The sequence below is a fragment of the Canis lupus genome, chromosome 25 (assembly GCF_048164855.1).
Source record: "Canis lupus baileyi chromosome 25, mCanLup2.hap1, whole genome shotgun sequence".
NCBI classification, from domain to species: domain Eukaryota; kingdom Metazoa; phylum Chordata; class Mammalia; order Carnivora; family Canidae; genus Canis; species Canis lupus.
The window spans coordinates 44,311,970-44,336,885 of NC_132862.1; the positions used below are offsets into that span (position 1 = coordinate 44,311,970).

Consider the following 24,916-nt stretch of genomic DNA (forward strand, 5'->3'; position numbering starts at 1 on the left):
CTTGGTAAGGGTACCTTCAACTCCAGGAAGGACAGAAGTGGTCCTCTTAAGGGGAAGCTTGCCTCTTGAAGTGGCATAGCCTCCCAGGCAAAGATTACCAAGTACAGGAGAAACAGGCAGTGTGAGTAAGAGGCAATAGAGGCAAGAACCACCAGATGTAGCCTCCCAAGGACCACAGGTGTTGGAATCACTAAACACAAGGTATAAGATAGCTACGCTGGAGAAATGACTAGAAGGAATATATAACAAGAAGCCACTGGAAACAAAGAAACAGTCTTAAGAATGTGGAACCTTTGGAAATGGAAAAAATACTTAAGTTGAAAAAATGCATGACAGATTATTCGCAGGTAAAGGGAAAATTCATGCATTTGAAGGATCCATCCAGAGGCTAGAGTGAGAAGGCCTAAGGTGTGTCTGGCAGGAGGTGTAGTAAGAGAAAAAGGAGAGCACAAGGATGAACAATGGTCCCAAGGCTGGTGTCCACACACTCTAGGGCTGAGGAACAGTCCAAGCAGGATAAATAAGATATCCACACGTGGACACACAGTAGTGAAACCACACAATTCCAAAGATAGATAGCTAGATAAATAAATACTTTGAAAACAGCCATAAAAGCTAGAATACTTAAAAAGGAGCAGCAGGTAAACTGATAGCAGATCTTCCCAACATCAGAGGAAGCCGGAAGACAGGGGAAACACGGTTTTAAGGTAAAGAGAAAATAACCGGTAATTTAGAAATGCATTCCCAGCAGAAACAATCATTAAAGAATAAGACAGTGTTGATAGAGAACAACAGTGTTGTTTTCTGAAATCTGTTTGGTGGGGGTGGGTGGGTTCTAATTCCTCTGTGCCTCTATTTATTCAAACCATTTCTCAGGGGTATGTCATTAAATGCAGGCTTAGTCACTCATCTCCAAAACAAAAGGCTTTGCCTTTCTGTTCTGACAAGAGGATATGATTTGTGTAACTTGTAAAAATAAAAAAAGAGGAATTTAAAAACAAAACAAAACAAAAAATGAGGATAAAATAAAACTTTTGTAGATAAAAAAGCTGGAGCAGTTTACCACCCAGAGACCTACTGGTAAGGAACTTTTGGAGGATTTATTTCAAGAAAGAAAAGGATTTTGGAAAGACAGCTTGAGATGCATGAAGGAATGGTGGGCAAATAAAATAGTAAACAAAGAGTTAATTCCAAATAGGCAATGTTTGTGTCAAGTAACAGCAATAATATCTAACTTGTGGGAATAAAAAAAGGGAATTATTAGATAACAGTGGAATGGAAGTCAAGGTAGGAGAAACGCAAGAGTCCTAAAGCCCTTTGTGACTGGACGGAGAATAAAGATAATATTTATTTTTAACATCTTGTGTTAGTATGCCTGATAAAGTTGCAGGAATAATTGCTAAAAAGACCCTAGAAGGATAAATTCCAAATTGACAGAAAAATAGATAAGTAATGAAGGGGGTATTTATCAAAAATGTCAATCACTGAAAAAGACAAGGAGAAAAAGGAACCATGAAAATAGAGGAACAAGTAAAAATTTTAAAAATCATATAATAGCATGTTCAAGTCTATCAATACAATAAATGTAAATGTATTTAATTTGCCAACTAGTAAAAGAGATTGTCAGTTTGGATAAAAATTGAAAAGATGGGTTGCCTGGGTGGCTCAGCGGTTGAGCATCTGCCTCCGGCTCAGGGCGTGGTCCCAGAGACCCAGGATCGAGTCCCACATCGGGCTCCCTGCATGGAGCCCGCTTCTTCCTCTGCCTGTGCCTCTCTGCCTCTTTCTGTGTCTCATGAATATATAAATAAAATCTTTTTTTAAAAAATTGAAAAGCTATGAGCTATCTTCAAGAGATATGACTGAAACAAAATGCCATAGAATGTTGGAAGTAAAAGGAGGCAAAAAATATATCATTACTCAAATACTAACCAAGAGCAAACTTGTATTGCCCTATGGATATCGGACTTAAAATAAAAGGTGTCATAGGGCCTAAGATGGTCAGGCTGCAAAGATATAGAAATCAGCAAAAATATAGAAAATCTAAACAATATAATTAAAGCTTGATCTAACAACATATGCAGAAGCTTTTATCCAAAAATTAGGGCACACATATCCTTCGCAAGCACACATGGAATACTTCTAAAACTTGATGACATACTTGATGACATCTCAACTAATTTCACATAATCAGTACCACACCTGTCAGGTTCTCTGACTGTAAATAAACTGAATTAGAAATTTATAATAAAAAGATAAATGTAATTGTATATATTTGGATATTTTTGTTGGGCTGGCGAGACTGGGGGCCTCAAAACGGTCGACCCCAGGTCAGCAACCTCCCAGTAAGGCCGCCTTGCGGCCCTACCCTAATTAAGCGCACAAAGACCCATAACCCTTGCCCTAATCAGAATGCCGCCCTGACCCATCTTTCCGCCTGTGGTTTGCCTGGGCGCGACTTCCCCAGCCCGTGACTTCCCCGCTCTGTCCCTCCCCTGCGGGCCGCGGAAGCTGCCCGAGAGCGTGTCCCAATAAAAGCCTGTTTCCACCAACTTTTGCCTGGCCTTCACATTGGATTAAACCTGACAATTTTAAAACACACTTTTGAATAACTAAAAGATCAAAGAAGAAATCACAGGGAAATTTAAAAATATTTAGAGGCAAATGATAATTTATATATCACTAACCACTGATGAAATTTTGGAATATAGGTGAGGTCTGGAGCCAACAACCAAGAAAGAATTCTTGAGACATCTTTGGTGCAAAATGTTGGTTTTATTAAGGTAGAGGGGACTGGACCCGTGGGCGGGAAGAGCTGCCTGAGCCTGTGAGGTGAGGCTGATTATATACCTGCAGAGTTCGGGAAGTAAGGGAAAGGGAGGTTTCAAAAGGATTTTTATATGCTAAGGAGGACCTACAAGATACTGGAGGCCTTGCCATTGTCAAGTTAAAGATTGCTTTTCCCTCTAACAAGGCATTAACATTAAGACAATTGGAAGCTTCCTGAGGAATGTCACACATACCTGGGGTGGGGTTGGGGTCATTTGTGGGATCTCAGCTGTGCTTTGTCCTCAGCTAGCCCTGTTCCCTTATCACCGTGATACCAAAACACAGGCAATAACTTCTGTGTATCAGAGGATACAATCAACAGAGGGTAAAGAGAACCATAGAATGGGAGAAAACATTTGTAAATTATTTATCTGATAAGAGGTTAATATCCACCAAATATAAAGAACCACAACTCAAAAAGAACAAAAGCAAACAATCCAATTCAAAAATAGGCAAAGGACTTGAATAGACATTTCTCCAAAGAAGATATATAAATGGCCAATAAACACAAGAGAAGATGCTCAACCTCTCTAATCATTAGGAAAATGCCAATCATAACCATGATGAGCTACCACTCATATCCATTAAGATGTGAGTAAAGTTGTATATATATATATATATATATATATATATATATATATATATATATATATAAAGGATGGGGAGGAATTGGAATCCTTGTGCACTTGGTGGAAATATAGAATGGTATAGTTACTATGGAAAGCAGTATGGCAGGTCCTCCAAAAATTAAAAATAGAATTGCCATATGACCCAGGAATTCCACTTCTCAGGACATATCCAAAATAAGTGAAAGTAGGGTCCCAAGAAGATATTTGTACGTCCCTGTTCATAGTAGCATTATTTGCAGTAGCTAAAATGTAGAAGCAACTCAGGTGTCCATCCACAGATGAATGAATAAACAAAATTTGATCCATTATACAATGAAATATTATTCAGCCTTATAAAGGATGGAAATTCAGACTGTGGAGGCCAAGAAAATTAAGGCCATTCCAACTTAAGTTCAGCGTTAGCACAAGTGCAGCCATCTCAGGCCCCTGTGAATAAGAGCTGAAATTTACCTTACTTCAGTTACAAGAAAAAAACAGCTTACAACTTAACGCCCTAGAAAGCCCCATATTAGAATGAGAACAAAGCACAAGCCAGTGGCAGGAAGCCCCATATTAGAATGAGAACAGAGCTTAATGCCCTTGAAAGCCCCAAATCAGAATGTAAACAGAACTTGAGAAATTCCTCCCCCCTTCCTGGAGGTCCCCTAGACCAGCCCATAAAACTAAGCTGGAACCCACCTCGGGGTCCAAGTCCCTGATCCCTGTGTTGGGTACACTTGGACCCAAGCTCGTGCTTGTAAATAAACCCTCGTGTGTTTGCATTGGTGTCAGCTCCTTGGTTTCTCGGATACTAATCTTGGGCACAAGACACAGGCTACAATATGGATGAGTCTGGAGGACATTACACTAAGTTAAATAAGCCTGTCAAAAAAGACAAATATTGTAGGATTCCACTTATACAAGATCCCTAGAGTTAGTCAAATTCATAGAGATAGAAAATAGAATGGTGGTTCCCAGAGGCTGGAAGGAAAAAGGGTATGGTGAGTTATTTTTTAAATTGGTACAGAGTTCCAATTTTGCAAGATGAAGAGTTCTGGAGATGCATGGTGGTGATAGTTGCCCAACAACATTAATGTACTTAATGCCACTGAATCATACACTTAAAGGTGGTTAGGATAGACTAGAATAAGTAATACTAAAATTGGTATGGAATCTCAAAAGACCCCCAAATAGCCAAAGTAATCTTGAGAAAGAACAAAGCTGGAGGAATCACACTGTGATTTCAAATTATACTACAAAGCTGTAATAATCAAATGAGTATGGCACTGGCACAAAACAGACATACAGATCAATGGAGCAAGACAGAAAGCCTAGAAGTAAATCCATAATTATATATGGTCAATTAATCTACAACAAAGGAAGCAAGAACATAATGGTGGGAAAGACAGTGTCTTTAATAAATGGTGCTGAGAAAACTGGACAGATACATGCAAAAGAATGAAACTAGACCACTTTCTCAGACCATGTAAAAAAATTAACTCAAAATAAATTAAATACCTAAATATAAGAACTGAAACCATAAAATTCCTAGGCAATAAGCTCTTTGACATCGGTCTTAACAATACGTTTTTGCACTGAGGAGGGCACTTGATGGGATGAGCACTGGGTGTTATACTTATGTTGGCAAATCAAACTTCAATAAAAACAAATGGGGATCCCTGGGTGGCGCAGTGGTGTGGCGCCTGCCTTTGGCCCAGGGCGCGATCCTGGAGACCCGGGATCGAATCCCACGTCGGGCTCCCAGTGCATGGAACCTGCTTCTTCCTCTCCTTCTGCCTATGTCTCTGCCTCTCTCTGTCTGTGTGTGACTATCATAAATAAATAAAAATTAAAAAAAATAAATAAAAACAAATAAAAAAAACCAATGTTTTTGATAGGTCTTCTCTGGCAAGGCAACAAAAGCAAAAATAAAACAGGACTACATCAAAATAAAGGAATCCATCAACAAATAAAAGGCAACCTTTTATTAGTAACCAATCCTTATTTAGGCAGTGAAGGAATCCATCAACAAATAAAAGGCAACCTACTAAATGGGAGAAGATATTTACAAATGATATGTACAATAAGGAGTTGATATCCAAAATATGTAAAAAAAAAAACTCATACAACTCAACATCAAAAAAGCAAACAACCTGATTGCTTGAAGAATAGGCAGAGGACCTGAAAAGACATTTTTCTTTTCTTTTTAAGACATTTTTCTAAAGGAGATGTACAGATGGCCAACAGATACATGAAAAAATGCTCAGCATCACTCATCAGAGAAATGCAAACCAAAGCCACAACAAGATACTACCTCACACCTGTCAGGAAAGGCTATTATCAAAAAGACAAGAAATAACAAGTGCCAGCAAGAATGAGGAGAAAAGGGAAACCTAGTGCACTGTTGATAGAAATATAAATTGGCACAGTCCCTATGGAAACATTATGGAGATTCCTCAAAAAATTAAAAATAGAACTGCCATATAATCTAGCAATTCTACTTCTGGATATTTATTTGAAGAAAATAAAATCACTAACTTGAAAAGATATATGCAGCCTTATGTTTCCTGCAGCACTAACACAATAGTCAAGATATGGAAGCAACCTAAGTATCCACTGATAGATGAATGGATAAAGAAGATGTGACCTATATACATACACACACAATGTATACACACACACACACACACACACACACACACAATGGAATACTGCTCAGCCATAAAAAGAATGAAATCTTGCCATTTCCAATGACATGGATAGAACTAGAGAGTATTATGCTAAGTGAAATAAGTCAGACAAAAACAAATACCGTATTTGTTTGATTCCATGTGTGGAATTTAAAAAATAAATGAACAGGGATGCCTGGATGGCTCAGCGGTTGAGCATCTGCCTTCGGCTTGTGGTATGATCCCAGAGTCCTGGGATTGAGTTCCACATGGGGCTCTGCATGGAGCCTGCTTCTGCTCCCTCTTCCTATGTCTCTGCCTCTCTCTCCCTGTGTCTTTCATAAATAAATAAATAAAATCTTTTTAAAAAAATAAAATCAAAAATAAAAATAAAAAGCAAATGAACAAACAAATCAAAACAAACAGACTCATAGATACAGAGAACAAACTAGTGGTTGCCAGAAGTAACGGGATTAGGTAATGGGCAAAGGAGGTGAAGGGGATTAAAAGATATAAACTTCTAGTTATAAAATAAGTAAGTCGCGGATGTTATGTACAACATAGGGAATATAGTCAATAATATTGCAATAACTTTGTATAGTCACAGAGGATAATGAGCTTTCAAGGTGATCGTTTTGAAATGTTTAAAAATATTGAATCATTATGTTGCACGCCAAAACTAATATAATAGGTATATCAATTATAATTCCATTTTAAAAGTTAGGGTGATAAACTTCATGTTATATGTATTTTACCATAATTAAAAAAAATTTAAAAACCGCTACTAATTACACCTTGTGAGATGCAGCAAAAGTGCAGCTGCTAGAGCCAAGGTCTCTCCATAAACGCTTATTTTTGAAACAAAGGCTAAAAATTAAAGCTAAGTTAGAAAGAAGAACAACAGACGAAGGAGGCAAGACGGCGGAAGAGTAGGGTCCCCAGGTCACCTGTCCCCACCACATTACCTAGATAACCTTCAACTCATCCTGAAAATCTACGAATTCGGCCTGAGATTTAAAGAGAGACCAGCTGAAACGCTACAGTGAGAAGAGTTCGCGCTTCTGTCAAGGTAGGAAGACGGGGTGGGGGAGAAAGAAATAAAGAAACAAAAGGCCTCCAAGGGGGAGGGGCCCCGCGAGGAGCCGGGCTGAGGCCAGGGCGAGTGTCCCCAGGACAGGAGAGCCCCGTCCCGGAGACGCAGGAGCTGCACCGACCTTCCCGGCGGAAAGGGGCTCGCGGGGAGGTGGAGCAGGACCCAGGAGGGCGGGGATGCCCTCGGGCTCCCGGGGACACTAACAGACACCTGCGCCCCGGAGAGCGCGCCGAGCTCCCAAAGGGCTGCAGCGCGCACGGGGGACCCGGAGCAGCTCGGGGGGCTCGGGGGCGGCTCCGCGGAGGGGGCTGCGGGGCGGGAGCAGCTCGGGGGGCTGCGGGGCGGGAGTGCGAATCCAACAGCGCAGGCCGGGAGCACAGGGCGCCGGGACACAGCCCAGGATCCGGCCTCCCCCGGGACAGGCAGAGGCCGGGAGGGCCCAGGACAGCGAGGACGCTCCTGCCCCAGTTGAGCAGATCAGCGGCCCCGCCCGGAGCCTCCAGGCCCTGCGGAAGGAGAGCTCAGTAGTTACTGCGGGGGCTGACTCCAGGGCTCCAGAGCTGGTCCCGCCACTGGGGTTGTTCCTCCTGGGGCCTCACGGGGTGAACAACCCCCACCGAGCCCTGCACCAGGCAGGGGGCAGAGCAGCTCCCCCAAGTGCTCACACCTGAAAATCAGCACAGCAGGCCCCTCCCCCAGAAGACCAGCTGGACAGACAAGTTCCAGGGGAAGTCAAGGGACTTAAAGTATACAGAATCAGAAGATACTCCCCCGTGGTTTTTTTTTTTTTTTTTTTCTTGTTTTTTTTATTTCTGTTTGCTTCCCCCATCCTTTTTTTCTTTCTTTCTTCTTTTTTTTCTTCTTTTCTTCCTTTTTTCTTTTTCTCTTTTCTTTCCTTCTTTCTCTCCTCTCTTTTTCTCCTTTTCCCAATACAACTTGTTCTTGGCCACTCTGCACTGAGCAAAATGACTAGAAGGAAAAGCTCACCTCAAAAGAAAGAATCAGAAACAGTCCTCTCTCCCACAGAGTTACAAAATCTGGATTACAATTCAATGTCAGAAAGCCAATTCAGAAGCACTATTATACAGCTACTGGTGGCTCTAGAAAAAAGCATAAAGGACTCAAGAGACTTCATGACTGCAGAATTTAGATCTAATCAGGCAGAAATTAAAAATCAATTGAATGAGATGCAATCCAAACTAGAAGTCCTAAGGACGAGGGTTAACGAGGTGGAAGAAGGAGTGAGTGACATAGAAGACAAGTTGATGGCAAAGAGGGAAACTGAGGAAAAAAGAGACAAACAATGAAAAGACCATGAGGATAGATTAAGGGAAATAAACGACAGCCTGAGGAAGAAAAACCTACGTTTAATTGGGGTTCCCGAGGGCGTCAAAAGGGCCAGAGGGCCAGAATATGTATTTGAACAAATCATAGCTGAAAACTTTCCTAATCTGGGAAGGGAAACAGGCATTCAGATCCAGGAAATAGAGAGATCCCCCTCTAAAATCAATAAAAACCGTCAACACCTCAACATTTAATAATGAAGCTTGCAAATTCCAAAGATAAAGAGAAGATCCTTAAAGCAGCAAGAGACAAGAAATCCCTGACTTTTATGGGGAGGAGTATTAGGGTAACAGCAGACCTCTCCACAGAGACCTGGCAGGCCAGAAAGGGCTGGCAGGATATATTCAGGGTCCTCAATGAGAAGAACATGCAACCAAGAATACTTTATCCAGCAAGGCTCTCATTCAAAATGGAAGGAGAGATAAAGAGCTTCCAAGACAGGCAGGAACTGAAAGAATATGTGACCTCCAAACCAGCTCTGCAAGAAATTTTAAGGGGGACTCTTAAAATTCCCCTTTAAGAGGAAGTCCAGTGGAACAATCCACAAAAACAAGGACTGAATAGATATCATGATGACACTAAACTCATATCTTTCAATAGTAACTCTGAACGTGAACGGGCTTAATGATCCCATCAAAAGGCGCAGGGTGTCAGACTGGAAAAAAAGCAGGACCCATCTATTTGCTGTCTACAAGAGACTCATTTAGGGCTTAGTGGTTTAGCGCTGCCTTCAGCCCGGGGTGTGATCCTGGAGACCCAGGATCGAGTCCCACGTCAGGCTCCCTGCATGGAGCCTGCTTCTCTCTCTGCCTGTGTCTCTGCCTCTCTCTCTCTGTGTGTGTCTCTCATGAATAAATAAATAAAATCTTTTTTTTAAAAAAAGAGACTCATTTTAGACAGAAGGACACCTACAGCCTGAAAATAAAAGGTTGGAGAATCATTTACCATTCAAATGGTCCTCAAAAGAAAGCAGGGGTAGCCATCCTTATATCAGATAAACTAAAATTTACCCCGAAGACTGTAGTGAGAGATGAAGAAGGACACTATATCATACTTAAAGGATCTATCCAAGAAGAGGACTTAACAATCCTCAATATATATGCCCCGAATGTGAGAGCTGCCAAATATATCAATCAATTAATAACCAAAGTTAAGACATACTTAGATAATAATACACTTATACTTGGTGACTTCAATCTAGCACTTTCTATACTCGATAGGTCTTATAAACACAACATCTCCAAAGAAACGAGAGCTTTAAATGATACACTGGACCAGATGGATTTCACAGATATCTACAGAACTTTACATCCAAACTCAACTGAATACACATTCTTCTCAAGTGCACATGGAACTTTCTCCAGAATAGACCACATACTGGGTCACAAATCGAGTCTGAACGATACCAAAAGATTGGGATCATCCCCTGCATATTCTCAGACCATAATGCCTTGAAATTAGAATTAAATCACAAGAAGAAGTTTGGAAGGACCTCAAACACGTGGAGGTTAAGGACCACCCTGCTAAAAGATGAAAGGGTCAACCAGGAAATTAAGGAAGAATTAAAAAGATGCATGGAAACTAATGAGAATGAAGATACAACCGTTCAAAATCTTTGGGATACAGCAAAAGCAGTCCTGAGGGGAAATACATCGCAATACAAGCATCCATTCAAAAACTGGAAAGAACTCAATTACAAAAGCTAACCTTCCACCTAAAGGAGCTAGAGAAAAAACAGCAAATAGATCCTACACCCAGCAGAAGAAGAGAGTTGATAAAGATTCGAGCAGAACTCAATGAAATCGAGACCAGAAGAACGGTGGAACAGATCAACAAAACCAGGAGTTGGTTCTTTGAAAGAATTAATAAGATAGATAAACCATTAGCCAGCCTTATTAAAAATATGAGAGAGAAGACTCAAATTAATAAAATCATGAATAGAAAGGAGAGATCACTACCAACACCAAGGAAATACAAACAATTTTAAAAACATATTCTGAACAGCTATATGCCAATAAATTAGGCAATCTAGAAGAAATGGACGCATTTCTGGAAAGCCACAAACTACCAAAACTGGAACAGGAAGAAATAGAAAACCTGAACAGGCCAATAACCAGGGAGGAAATTGAAGCAGTCATCAAAAACCTCCCAAGACACAAAAGTCCAGGGCCAGATGGCTTCCCTGGGGAATTCTATCAAACCTTTAAAGAAGAAACCATACCTATTCTACTAAAGCTGTTTGGAAAGATAGAAAGAGATGGAGTACTTCCAAATTCGTTCTATGAGGCCAGCATCACCTTAATTCCAAAACCAGACAAAGACCCCACCAAAAAGGAGAATTATAGACCACTATCCCTGATGAACATGGATGCAAAAATTCTCAACAAGATACTAACCAATAGGATCCAACAGCACATTAAGAAAATTATTCACCATGACCAAGTAGGATTTATCCCCGGGACACAAGGCTGGTTCAACATTCGTAAAACAATCAATGTGATTCATCATATCAGCAAGAGAAAAACCAAGAACCATATGATCCTCTCATTAGATGCAGAGAAAGCATTTGACAAAATACAGCATCCATTCCTGATCAAAACTCTTCAGAGTGTAGGGATAGAGGGAACATTCCTCGACATCTTAAAAGCCATCTATGAAAAGCCCACAGCAAATATCATTCTCAATGGGGAAGCACTGGGAGCCTTTCCCCTAAGATCAGGAACAAGACAGGGATGTCCACTCTCACCACTGCTATTCAACATGGTACTGGAAGTCCTGCCTCACCAATCAGACAACAAAAAGACATTAAAGGCATTCACATTGGCAAAGAAGAAGTCAAACTCTCCCTCTTAGCCAATGACATGATACTCTACATAGAAAACCCAAAATCCTCCACCCCAAGATTGCTAGAACTCATATAGCAATTTGGCAGCGTGGCAGGATACAAAATCAATGCCCAGAAATCAGTGGCATTTCTATACACTAACAATGAGACTGAAGAAAGAGAAATTAAGGAGTCAATCCCATTTACAATTGCACCCAAAAGCATAAGATACCTAGGAATAAACCTTACCAAAGAGGTAAGGGATCTATACCCTAAAAACTATAGAACACTTCTGAAAGAAATTGAGGAAGACACAAAGAGATGGAAAAATATTCCATGCTCATGGATTGGCAGAATTAATATTGTGAAAATGTCAATGTTACCCAGGGCAATTTACACGTTTAATGCAATCCCTATCAAATACTATGGACTTTCTTCAGAGAGTTAGAACAAATTATTTCAAGATTTGTGTGGAATCAGAAAAGACCCCGAATAGCCAGGGGAATTTTAAAAAAGAAAACCATATCTGGGGGCATCACAATGCCAGATTTCAGGTTGTACTACAAAGCTGTGGTCATCAAGACCGTGTGGTCCTGGCACAAAAACAGACACATAGATCAATGGAACAGAATAGAGAACCCAGAAGTGGACCCTCAACTTTATGGTCAACTAATATTCGACAAAGGAGGAAAGACTATCCACTGGAAGAAAGACAGTCTCTTCAATAAATGGTGCTGGGAAAATTGGACATCCACATGCAGAAGAATGAAACTAGACCACTCCCTTGCACCATACACAAAGATAAACTCAAATTGGATGAAAGATCTAAATGTGAGACAAGATTCCATCAAAATCCTAGAGGAGAACACAGGCAACACCCTTTTTGAACTCGGCCACAGTAACTTCTTGCAAGATACATCCACGAAGGCAAAAGAAACAAAAGCAAAAATGAACTATTGGGACTTCATCAAGATAAGAAGCTTTTGCACAGCAAAGGATACAGTCAACAAAACTAAAAGACAACCTACGGAATGGGAGAAGATATTTGCAAATGGCGTATCAGATAAAGGGCTAGTTTCCCAGATCTATAAAGAACTTATTAAACTCAACACCAAAGAAACAAACAATCCAATCATGAAATGGGCAAAAGAAAGAAATCTCACAGAGGAAGACATAGACATGGCCAACATGCACATGAGAAAATGCTCTGCATCACTTGCCATCAGGGAAATACAAATCAAAACCACAATGAGATCCCACCTCACACCAGTGAGAATGGGGAAAATTAACAAGGCAGGAAACCACAAATGTTGGAGAGGATGTGGAGAAAAGGGAACCCTCTTGCACTGTTGGTGGGAATGTGAACTGGTTCAGCCACTAGAAAACTGTGTGGAGGTTCCTCAAAGAGTCAAAAATACATCTGCCCTATGACCTGGCAATTGCACTGTTAGGGATTTATCCCAAAGATACAGATGTGATGAAACACCGGGACACCTGCACCCCGATGTTTCTAGCAGCAATGTCCACAATAGCCAAACTGTGGAAGGAGCCTCGGTGTCCATCGAAAGATGATGGATAAAGAAGATGTGGTTTATGTATACAATGTATACAATGGAATATTCCCCAGCCATTAGAAATGACAAATACCCACCATTTGCTTCGATGTGGATGGAACTGGAAGGTATTGTGCTGAGTGAAATAAGTCAGTCGGAGAAGGACAAACATTATATGGTCTCATTCATTTGGGGAATATAAATAATAGTGAAAGGGAATAGAAGGGAAGGGAGGAGAAATGTGTGGGAAATATCAGAAAGGGAGACAGAACATAAAGACTCCTAACTCTGGGAAACGAACTAGGGGTGGTGGAAGGGGAGGAGGGTGGGGGTGGGGTGGGGTGAATGGGTGACGGGCACTGAGGGAGACACTTGACGGGATGAGCACTGGTGTTATTCTGTATGTTGGCAAATTGAACACCAATAAAAATAAATTTATTATTAAAAAAAAAGAAAGAAGAACAACAGATCCAAGGAAATGGTGAAGAGGAGATAAAGTCAGAACTGAAACAGGTGACACAGAGAACTAAGAAGAGAGCAGTTTATGAAGACAAAAGATGATTCCTGAGAAAGACTAACAAAATAGAGAAACGAGTGGTGGAATGATGAAGAAAAAAATAATACTATAAATAAAAAGGGGAAATAATTATAGATACAGAAGAGATTAAAAAGATAATAGAATAAAAGCTTTCTGGAAATAGTTTTGAAAATTAAGACAAAATGGATGGAATCTTAGAAAAAGTATTTTAGCAAAATAAGAAGTAATAGAGAATCTTATTAGTCTTGCAAGTATTAAACATAATGAAATGGTAATTTAAAATTTAAAATCTTCCCATAAAGAAAACATCAGGTCTATATGTTGTTGTTGTTGTTGTTGTTTTTTTAATTTTAAGTTTTTATTTGGGGGAATCTCTGGGTGGCTCGGCGGTTTGGCGCCTGCCTTTGGTCTAGGCATGATCCTGGAGTCCCAGGATCGAGTCCCACATTGGGTTCCCCGCGTGGAGCCTGCTTCTCCCTCTGCCTGTGTCTCTGCCTCTCTCTCTCTCTCTCTGTGCCTCACTCTGCGTCTCTCCTGAATAAGTAAATAAAATCTTTTTTTTAAGATTTAAGGCAGAGAGAGAGAGAGGCAGAGACGGGAGGAGTAGGCTCCTTGCAAGGAGCCCGATATGGAACTCGATCCTGGGACTCCAGGATCATGCGCTGAGTGGAAGGCAGATGCTCAACCACTGAGCCACCCAGGCATCCCAGGTCTATATGGTTTTATAGATGAATCCCTACAAGCTTTCAAGGCAAGAAATCACTCTAACTTATTTAAATGTTTTTAAAAATTGGAAAAAGAGGGAATACTTGCCAGCTTATTCTATGAAGCTAGTATAATTTTGAAAAACAGACAAAGACAGTACCTGAAAAAGAAATTATAAGACCATTTCACTGACCAATGCAAAAAATCCTAAACAAGATACTAGCAAACTAAATCCAGCAATGCATAAAAGACTAATTTGTTATGATTGAGTTAGGTTTTCATAAAAATGTGAAGCTGGGTTAACATTAGAAAAGGCAATAAACAATTATAAGACATAATAGACATTTCACAGAAGAAGAAATACATGCAGCAAATGACATATGAAGAGACATTCAACTTCACAAGTGGAAGAGGAAATGCAATGCCAGACCACAGTGAAGCACCATTTTATACTAAAGTGTTATTATAAAAAATGGTTAACATTTCACAATACCCATGGCTTGAGAAAATGTGGATCAACAGAATCTCTTATTCATGGCTGGTGGGAATATCATTGGTGCCAGCATTTTGGAAAACAATTTTGCACTTTCTTGCCATAGCTGAACAGTTATGAATCTAGCAGTTCCATACCTAGGTATACACCCAAGAGAAGCTCTTACAATATGTCTCAGGACTCATGATAAGAACATTCATAGCAACACTGTTCTTAAAAGTAAAACAAAACAAAACAAAACAAAACAAAAACAGAGAAGAAAAACAAAAATTGCAAACAACCCAGATAGGATGAGGAGGATGAATAAACTGATATATTGGCCCCTAAGAATATGATACAGGAACAAAGATGACAAAGTACAGATATATGTGATGACCCAGATGAATGTCGCTAGTATCATACTGAATGAAAAAGCAAGCTCTGAGAGTCTAAACATAAAACCAGTTTAGTAAATTTCAAAAATGAGTGAAACAAATTAATATATTAAGTGGATGTGTATGTGCATTTGTCAATACGAGATAAGACTAAATAACTAAGCAGACAGCCAAAAAATTCAAAGGGAGGGATAAGTTGAGAGTGCAGGATAGCTATTACCTGGTTAGCTGGGGAGGGTGGGATTTGGGGCAGGTTGGGGTCAAGGGCAGATCAGAGGAGGAGCCTATTAAGTAGATAGAGGTTTGTTAACATTCTAGTTTTTGTATTGGTGATGTATATACAAGTATTCATTATATTATTAAAAAGTTAAAAGTAGAATGAAATAAATAGAGATAGGCCTGCATGGACCCATGGGAACAGCATACCATGATCAAGGATTACGGTCAACCCAACCCTGTCCACTTGAGGGCTGACACATATCTGTAAATGTGGGTATGGGTGTGAGAAATTGCCCCCTTCTTTGCATTGTTTGCCTACAAATTGATATCTCTGGAAGCCCTGATGTGACAAAAATATTTGCAGGAATTCTACCCCGGAGAAGACCCAGGAGGCATGTGAGTTGTCTTCAAGCATTTGAAGGGCTATTACACAGAAGAGGGATGAGCTTGCTCATTGAGGCTCTGGAGAGCAGAAAAAGAACCAGTGACTGGTTGTGGATTGGGACAGAGAAACAAGGGTAGGTTAACAATGGGAACCCTATGGGCTTCTGTGGAGGTTCTGGCTTTTCCAGACTGGGGACACAAAGGATCCCTTTAGGATTTCTCTGATTTCCTGACTTAGAAAAACAGGGCAACCTCAAGACTTTACCGACAGAGTGCTAAAATACAAAAATGGGTTGGAGCAGAATGCAAACCTTGTGGTAGATGTTTCTGTTTCCTATTTTTATTGATGGGCAAGGGAGCTTTCCCATGTCACCTATTAAGGTGGCCACTAATCACATACTAATCTGTGACACTTTCTGCATTGCTGTTGAGCACTTCAAGTGAGTATACTCTATTTCTCTAATTAGGATATAAACTTCTTAAGATCAAGACTTGTTTTATCTTACTTTGCATTTTCCATAGTGCTTTTCATGGGACAAGAGTTTAATGTGGGCATTTTGGGGCTGGTTACCATGGTATTTGATAGTTTTATTTATTTATTTATTTATTTTTTGTTTGATAGTTTTATTCATTCATTCATTCATTCATTCATTTATCAGCTATTTATTGTAAATGTGCTTAACATGTTGTGAAGTGTCAAAATGTGGGTTGGAGATGCTTTCAGTTAGATGCTTTCCATTCACTGGGGGTCTGAGTGCCAGAGTCCATCTTCAATGCCTCAATTGCCTTATTCCCAGAAAAGCCCAGAAGACCATGGAGATGCCTCCCAAAGTCCCTACCTGGATAGATTCTGAAGAATCCAGTGGAGCTGCCAAAATATTGCCAGGTCAGTGTTGGGTCTCTCTGGAAGTTCTCCACAAAAACAGGGTTCAAGGCTTCAGACATGTAGACTCCATTTAAAATGTCTGGGTCTAAAGGGAGAGATTATAGAAGGAACTACTGGGGAAACTAAGTCAGAAGCAACAATGACCAGTTCTTCACCCACTGAACACACACACATAGCCCAACCTGCAGTGATTTTGTTTATAATTGCCTATTATGCTGCACTTGGAACCACACTCACACACTCCATTCCAGTAACACTGATTTTTCTCCCAGCCCTGACTTGTGTAGAATCCTTTTACTTGTTCTCCTCAGTCAAGGAGGTTGGAGAATCCATTTACACTCTGCAGGGCTTCTCAGGAAAATGGAAGCAAAGCATTAAAATGCACAGTACCACCTAGCAAGCACAAACTGTTCAGAAAGAGTGCCAAGTCACAGGGTGAGTCGGGGAGCTACCTTTGTTGTACACATTAGTGGGCAGCTGCACGCTGCTGATGGAGGTGTTCACCATCAGGTTGCTGAAGTGAGCATTGGACTCGAGGACAAACTCAGCCCCCAGCTCCACATAGTCACCATTCTCATCCTTCTCGTTGATCAGGACAGAATTGTAGTAGTTAAACTAGGGGCAGACAGGAACAAGTAGGGTAGCCGGTGTGGACACAAGAGACCCACAGGGTGAGAGAGAGAAAGAGAAATGGTGCAGGTCAGAGGAGTCTGACATGAGAGACAGGGTCAGACACACTGACAGCATCCAGACCAGCAACATTTATGAACAATTCAGGCAGTAATCTGCACCACACATACAGACAGTACATATCCAGATATTGGAGTTCTTGGTTGATTCAAATGTTTTTTATATATAAATTGTCTAGATGATTGCTTCAGTTCCCCACTCTGTTGAGCATGTGTGTGTATGACTCGATGAGAGCCAGAGACAGGCAGCCAGAAATCCAAGGTGAGGTAGAGACAGTGACAGCCTCATGGGTACCATCGATTTTTTTCCAGTGTGGGGAGGTTCCTAGGGACCTGGAATGGCCCTGAAAGGTGAGACTTCTCTCTTTAAGAAAAATCCTGCAAGGATGCCTGGATGGCTCAGCCACTGAGTGTCTGCCTGCAGCTCAGGGCATGATTCTGGAGTTCCAGGATTGAGTCCCACATTGGGCTCCCGGCAAGGAGCCTGCCTCTTCCTCTGCCACATCTCTGCCTCTCTCTCTCTCTCTCTCTCTGTGTCTCTCATGAATAAATAAATAAAATCTTTAAAAAAAAGAAAAAAGAAAAAGAAGCAGCATGCAGCCTGGGCCTGAGGCAGCACCAGTGGGTGCCCCCCTCCCGTACCCTCTGAGGAGCTACCAGCGTGTTCTCTGGTACTAACATGCAGTGTTGGAGGGTCCACTTGGATTACCACACTTAGGGCCATAATCAGACCCTCTTCCACCCTCCCTCCACAGCTGGTTCAAATCTTGAACAGCCCCCTTAGGGCACCCCTATGTTCCACCCCAGGCCACAACTCTGCCGACAGCAAGAGCTTTCTACATACAGCACATATCCAGCTGTGTCCCTCCCCTGCTCAAATCCTTCAATATGTGCCATTCCAGGCTGAGTTGAGGCCAGATTTCTATCTGTCTATAGTCACTTTCTACCTCACGATCCCCTGGACATACAGAGCTGACCATTAGCAATCTCATCAATCTATTGTTTTCCTATTTCAGTGTCTTTTCTTTTCTGTCAGCTTCTCCATGCCTTTCCTGCTCAGATTCCCCTCAGCCCAAGGCTGGCCCTAATGCCATCCTGTCTGCAGGGGTTTCTGAGCCTCTGCCCCTTCCCTTCTGTGTTCTTGTAAACAGAGTTATATCAACTCTCATGGACCTGTTACATGCCTTATGCTAGAGGTATTTAGTCTATGAGCTTCTTGACTTTTCATCTTTGCAGAAGCTAGCGCACTGTGGTTGGGCAATAAATGTTTGTAGAATGGGTGGCTTGCCACTCTGTCCCCTGCCCCACCCCCCTCCAAGTCTTGATAGTTGTCTCTCCTACCTGGTCCATAAATCTCTTCTCAAAAGACTGAATGGATTTCAGAATCAAACTATAATAGGTTCATACAAATCCTGTGCACAATAAAAGACAATTCTGGCCTTCCCCTCTACTCCACCCCTCCATATCTTGTGTTCAGGTGACCCTGGCCCTTGGTGGGGGTTGGGCCGTTGGTCATTATACCCTCCCAGCAGCAGCTCTGGAAGCAGGAGGACTCACCACCAGCGACTCATTGAATTCATGGTTCAGGTCAGCCTCCTCAGCAGCCTCTACCAGATTCTGCAGGAAGGGAACATGAAAGGGAGAATGAATAGGCAAAACAAGACCAGCAGGTCTTCAAAAATTTCTACTGCTCAGAATATACCCAAGAGAGACACCTGGGTGGCTTGGCAGTTGAGCGTCTGCCTTCCACCCAGGTCATGATCCTGGAGTCTGGGGATCGAGTCCCACATCAGGTTCCCTGCATGGAGCCTGCTTCTCCCTCTGCCTGTGTCTCTGCCTCTCTCTCTCTCTCTCTCTCTCTCTGTTTCTTATGAATAAATGAATAAAATCTTAAAAAAAAAAAAGAATATACCCAAGAGAGCTGAAAAGAGGTACTCAAACACTAATTTGTGTACAATTGTTTACAGCAACACTACTCAACAATGGCCAAAAGGTAGATGTATATTACTCAGTGAAAGAAGCCAGTCTGAAAAGGCTACATCCTGCATCCCATGACATTCTGGAAAAGGCAAAGCTATGGAAACAGTAAAAAGATCAGTGGTAGCCAGAGTTTTGTGGGGAGAGAGGGATGAATAGCCAGGAAACAGTATTTTTTAGGGCAGTGAACTTATGTATGATCTATAATGGTAGATGCATGTGTCAAAACCTATAGACTGTACCACACTAAGAGTGAACCCTAATGTGTTGCGGGACCTGGGGCGGAAGCCCCTCCCCTGACAAATCACAGAACCTAGAGTACCTTGACAGCCTCTACTTTCCTGCGCAGCATGGCTTCCATGTCCTCTGAGAACTTCTTCACCAGCTCTAAGCCATCCACCTCCATGATATTCAGACTGGGCTCCACATCCTTGTATTTCTGTGCAAGGAAAGTGGGAGAGATGGGCACCTGTTGTCTTATACATGATTGCATGTGGCCTCCATCCCCTCAACTACTTCATTCACATCTGTGAAGTCCTGTTGACTCAACTAGAGGCAAGGACAGATCCTCCTCTTCTTGTATAATCTCCCCCACTAACATTAATAGCTGCCTCTTATCAAAGTTCTCTCTGTTCCAGGAACTCTGGACACACAGAGGTTAATATCCTTAAAAGGGATAGACTGAGGCTCAGAGAGGTCAACAAACTTGACCAAGGTCACACAGCCAGTGAACAGAAGACCTGGGATGGCCCAGGTCTCCCCGATTTCCAACTTCTTTATGGTGCCTCTCTGGGGCTGCTCACAGGGTCTATGAGCTATCAGTTCATCTTTCTGTGATTCCCCATGGTATCAGCCCTGCTGATGCGTGCCCCTGCCCACACCCATGTGAATTGTAACGCTCACTGCCTGGGCAAAGCTTAGCAGCAGCTGCAAGTATTCACAGGAGATATAAACTCTCAGCTACTGTGTGTCACTAATGTCTAATGACCTCATGTGGCAACCTAGTGGCTCTGTGACCTCAGGCGAGTTACTTGGTAAACTCAACTATGAGATGTGGCATTTGCATGGCTTAAGAGCACACTCTAGAATGCTTTTACTGAAAATGGCCATGTCATCACAGCGATGTCGTTCTCACCCAGCATTGGAGGGCACAAATGAGAAAATCAAACGACATGGTGCTTTATAGGGTGGAAGCTCCACGTGGGTCGGAAGTGGGTTCAGGCTGTCATTGCTGCAGCCGCCTGCAGGGGCCGTGGGACCGGAAGCCGCTCACGCTGGCCCTGTTACTGCCTCCAGCCCCTGTGGCCCGAGGAAGGGGTGCAGTGTGGTCCCGGGCAGGCATAAAAGCCTGAGCTTTGCTCTTAGCAACATTTAGAAAATGGTGAAGATTGTACTCGCTTCATGAAATAGTGGTGAGAATGAAATTGTGAATGTAAGACTCTTAGCAAATGGTAATAATAGAGAATGGCAGGCCATTATTAAAACCGGTCTGCGAGTTACAAATATCAGAGAAAATGAGGTTGTTTATAATCCAGTGAGAGGACAGGCTCAGTGTCAATCTGCAATAAGGCAATTAATCAATAAAGGCGAGGCGGAGCTGGTGCATCGACCGCCCTGTCCACAAGGCCCTGCTTCCTGCCCAGGAGCCAGGGTCACTAGACCTCGGCTAGGGCTCCCTGTGGGCGTCCTCCAGGGTAGGGCATGGCTGGAGGTCCTGAGATAAGGAAAGTGAGTGGGAGGCTCACTCTACTACCAGCCAAGCAGCTCCCACAGGGTGCTTACCTCCTTCACCTTCCTCCCCATCCCCGTTCACAGATGTTAGGTCTGCAGCCCACTCTGCTCACACCTGCCCCCTCTCCCTTTATCCTTCACAGAACCCTCCAAATAAATCTCTTGCCCATCTAATTCCATCTTGGCATCAGCTTCTGGAAGATCTGAGCTGACACTCTGCTCTTGGCCACTCCACCGTACTGCCCCCACTGACTTGCTCTGTGACTTGGGCAAATCCCTGGGCCTTAAGTTTCCCCATCTGAAAATGAGGAGAATGGATTAGATGATCTCTAAGACCCCTTACAGCATGGACACTTAGGAATTAGAGGACTCTGCTTCACTACCAGGAGGAAGTCCCTGGCTGCCTGCTTCCTCACCACCCTGTGAGTCCCTGGAAGAGGGTTACTGACCTTCTGCAGCAGGAGAGAGCCTGAGTACTTGGTCACAGTGTTATACAGGTCCCTGCCGAATGTGTCTGCCCATAGCTTCACTCTGCCGGGCAACGAAAGTACGTGTTTATACACATGCACACACACATGCACATAGAAAACAACTATGTACACACACAGACACCCATTGAGACACACAGAGTCACACATAATATCTAGAGATGCACATATATACATGGATGCACCATCCCTCCTGATTGGGACAGGAGATCAAGAGGACCCTTCGAGGGCTCAGCGGCTGCCCTAAGGGGGCAGGGCAGATGAGCAGGGAAGCAAAGCTTGACCTCAAGCTCCCAAGGGTTCTGATTTGTGAGGGGGGAATGGAAAGGAGAGAAGGGGAAGAGCCTGTGGACAGGCTCAGGCCTGGGTGGGGAGTACCCAGAGGATGGAAACAGGAACTGCTTGACCCTACTGAAACTTCTCAATGGCTCTTCAGGGTGTCCTGCTCAAGGTCACTACTGGCTACCAAAACCTCAGTTGAAACTTCAGAGGGGACACGAGGCTGGGGCAGAGGAAGAGGCTCTGAGCTGCTTCTGTGGAGGCGAGAGCAGGCCAGGCAGGGAGGACGTGAGGAGGCCACTCCTTACCCTGGGTGCAGGTAGCCTCATGGAGAAGCCCTGACCTCTCTCATCGGTCCCTGGAAATGCATCAAGATCCTGCCACCTGGGCAGGCTGGTGGTGTCCTGGGATGAGTACACAGGACCTCATCTGAGCATCTCCAGATAGAGCAAAATGAGCTTGTCCACATAATCCTGTCAAGGTTGCATTCATGTAGTCACTCAACCAATAATTACTGAGGTCCTACTATGTGCCAATTATTGTATATAGCACTGGAGCCACATCATAGTCCTTGCCTTTGTAAAACCCTCAGTTAGAGGGCTACTCCTCCACAAACAGATAGCATAATACGTGTTTGCAGGTGAAGGGGTGCCAACAAAGTTTGGGGAGGGGTAGTGGTGGTGCCAGGAGACTTCTTGGGACAAGTGGGATCTGAGTTTTGTGTTAGAAGTTTGGGAGAGTTGTGCCTGCCAAAGAGATCTGGAAGAGATTTCCAGGCAGAGAGTATAGAAGAGCTTGGAGGAGTCAGAAATGACTTCAGATTTCCAGGTTGGGTGGTTGAGCTGATGATGGTATTATTGAATAAAACTAAGAATCTCAGGAAGATTGAGAGGAAAAAGTTGGAGGGTGGAAGGTATCTAGTGTCTCTTGGATTATGTAGAATGCGAGGTTCTTGTTGCAGGCCTACTGAGTGCTATAGGGCAGGTTGTGCACTGTGCAACTCCAGAAGGGACCAATTGCATTATATCTTGAAAGACACACACACTTGAATTTAAAACCTCACGTGATGTTCAGGAAGAGCTGTCCATAGGCAAAGCATACGTGAGTCTAGCAAGTAGAAGCAAGGCTGAGGGTCATTAGTACATAGGTGAGAGTTGAAATTCTGAAGGTAGATGAGCTCTCAAGGAGAGTGTGTAGCATGAGGAGAGCTGTGAGTGGAGGATAAACCCTGGGGAACACCAATCTCAGGAGGCAGGCAGAGGGAAAGGATTGCTTGAGGAGAACAGAAGGTTAATTCAGGGACCCAAGGAGACCCAGGAGGGTGCATTGTTATGGAAGCTGAGGCATGGAGATAAAAAAAAAAAAAAGGGAGTCTAGGGAGATGAGGCCAGGGGTGTCTAGTGGATCGGGCGAGGGAGGAAATCTTTGGAGGTCTTGGAGGGAGTGAATTTGGGAGGGCAGTAGAAGCCTGGGCAGCTGGTGGAGGCTGAGAGCTGCATGGGAAGGGAGGGCATGGCTAGGCACAAGGGAGAGGCAGTCATTGGTGTAGACGTGACCGAGAAGGATTGAGCAAGGGCGAGGGGACGGCTGGCTCCAGGGGAGAGGGCGGGCATAGGGGCGGGTAGGTTTGAGGCCATTAATCTCCGCCAGCTGTCGGGGTTTCTCCTTAGATGGTCCAGTCTGGTTCTCCACAACAAAGGCCTGGATCCCAGCCCCCTTGACTCAGCACTCAGCCTATTCCTGGCCTTCTCCTTTTCCTGCTAATCCATGTCTGTTCTGGGGGTGGAAAAGTATTCTCAACATCTCCCTCAGCAACAGTTAGTCTTAGAGTCCAGTGGTGGGGGAAGCCCAGGTCAGGCTGAGCGGAGTTTAAATAGCAGCACTTCCATTTCCGGCCTACGTGAACCTGGGCAGGTCACCTAACGGCTCTGAGCTTGTTTGCTCAACTGCACAGCACGGTGCACAGCAGAGGTTCTACAACCCAACGTAGGCAGTGCTGCTGAAATCCACTGCTCCACAAAGCCACACACAGCATGCATTGCTCAGCCTCCGGGTCCCCACTTCTGTTAAGACGTTAGGTTGACAGGTGGCTCTGGGAGCCTGACTCTCATACTGGACTCGAGCGTCTTGGACTTAGGTATGGCCTGAGCGAGCTGCCCCCTTTATTCTAGGGTGTCTGCCCCCCACATATATCAGGCATTTCTTTAATGGGACTGCCAGAGCAAAAGCCTGAACAACAGACACTCCCAGGGAGGTCACGCACCGATTAAACTTTATACTAAAGTGTAAATGACTGACAGCAGATTTTTTTTTCCTGGAGCTGGTCTGAGTGACAGGGGGCCTGGAAGGAGGCAGAAAGGAAAGACTAATATGACCAAAGTCTGATTTTACTCAAACTTACTGCATGAGCCAGTTTAAAACTACTTTACCCTCTCAGGGTGTCAAATTTCCTCACAAGTCCTTGATGAGCCGTGGTGATCATTTTGACCCAGCCCAGCTCCCACTGCCAGTGGCCTAATCACAGCGATTATCCTGGAAGGAGCATCCCTCCGGCCTGCAGGTGCTCGAGGTGTGCTGCTTGCCATCCTGAGGAGGCAGAGCCCTCGTGATCGCTGTGCCTGAAACCCTTGGGTGTCTGAGGGGTGGCAGGAGGGGCTCCAGAACGGGAGTCAGGTGGGGAGAAGGGGGGCAGCAGGCAGTGCAAGCCCTGAGGGGAGAGCTCTGAGGGAGGCCGGAGGTCAGGGGTAGGACCTGCGGGTCAAGGATGGAGCTCTCCAGGGGGAAGGAGGGGAAGACAGGGCCAGAGGAGTTTAGGGGGGCGCTGAAATTGATGCTTACGTTTCCAGAGGAATCTTGGTCTGCCCACGTGTGGGGGACAAGGAGGTGCTGCAGAGCAGCAGGCACAGGATGACTGCAGTCTTCTGCAGGGAGACGCAGGCCGCTGGCCCCTGGCAGCAGGGCCTCCCACCATGGGGGGTGCTGGTGTCTAGGTGGAACCCCAGGAGTCCCCGCATGGTGTCTTCACTGGGCTCAGCGTGAAGGGAGGGAGAGAAGAGGGCAGCCTCTGACCATCAGCTCCGTCCACTCGTCCCCCAGGTCCTTGGGATGTCCCCAGGCCTTCTGCCTTCCGAGTCCTGGCCAGCCTGGGGTTCCCCAGCTTTCAGTCTGGTTTTGGCTGTGATGGTTGGCGGGGACCGGGGCTTCTCTGTGCCCTGAAGAGAGCTGTGCATAGA

General features: G+C 43.7%; 1 protein-coding gene across 1 annotated transcript in view; it reads right to left on the minus strand.

Moving 5' to 3' along the window:
- CACNA2D4 (calcium voltage-gated channel auxiliary subunit alpha2delta 4) overlaps positions 1-24,697 on the minus strand; it is a 123,976-nt gene extending 99,279 nt beyond the window's left edge. Inside the window, exons 1-6 of the mRNA XM_072797433.1 lie at positions 24,522-24,697; positions 21,366-21,447; positions 19,508-19,624; positions 18,766-18,825; positions 16,972-17,134; positions 16,473-16,604 (exon numbers count right to left, since the gene is read on the minus strand). Of these exons, the coding sequence (XP_072653534.1) occupies positions 16,473-16,604; positions 16,972-17,134; positions 18,766-18,825; positions 19,508-19,624; positions 21,366-21,447; positions 24,522-24,697 (730 nt within the window). The remainder of the gene's footprint in view (positions 1-16,472; positions 16,605-16,971; positions 17,135-18,765; positions 18,826-19,507; positions 19,625-21,365; positions 21,448-24,521) is intronic.
- Between the last annotated feature and the right edge of the window lie 219 nt (positions 24,698-24,916).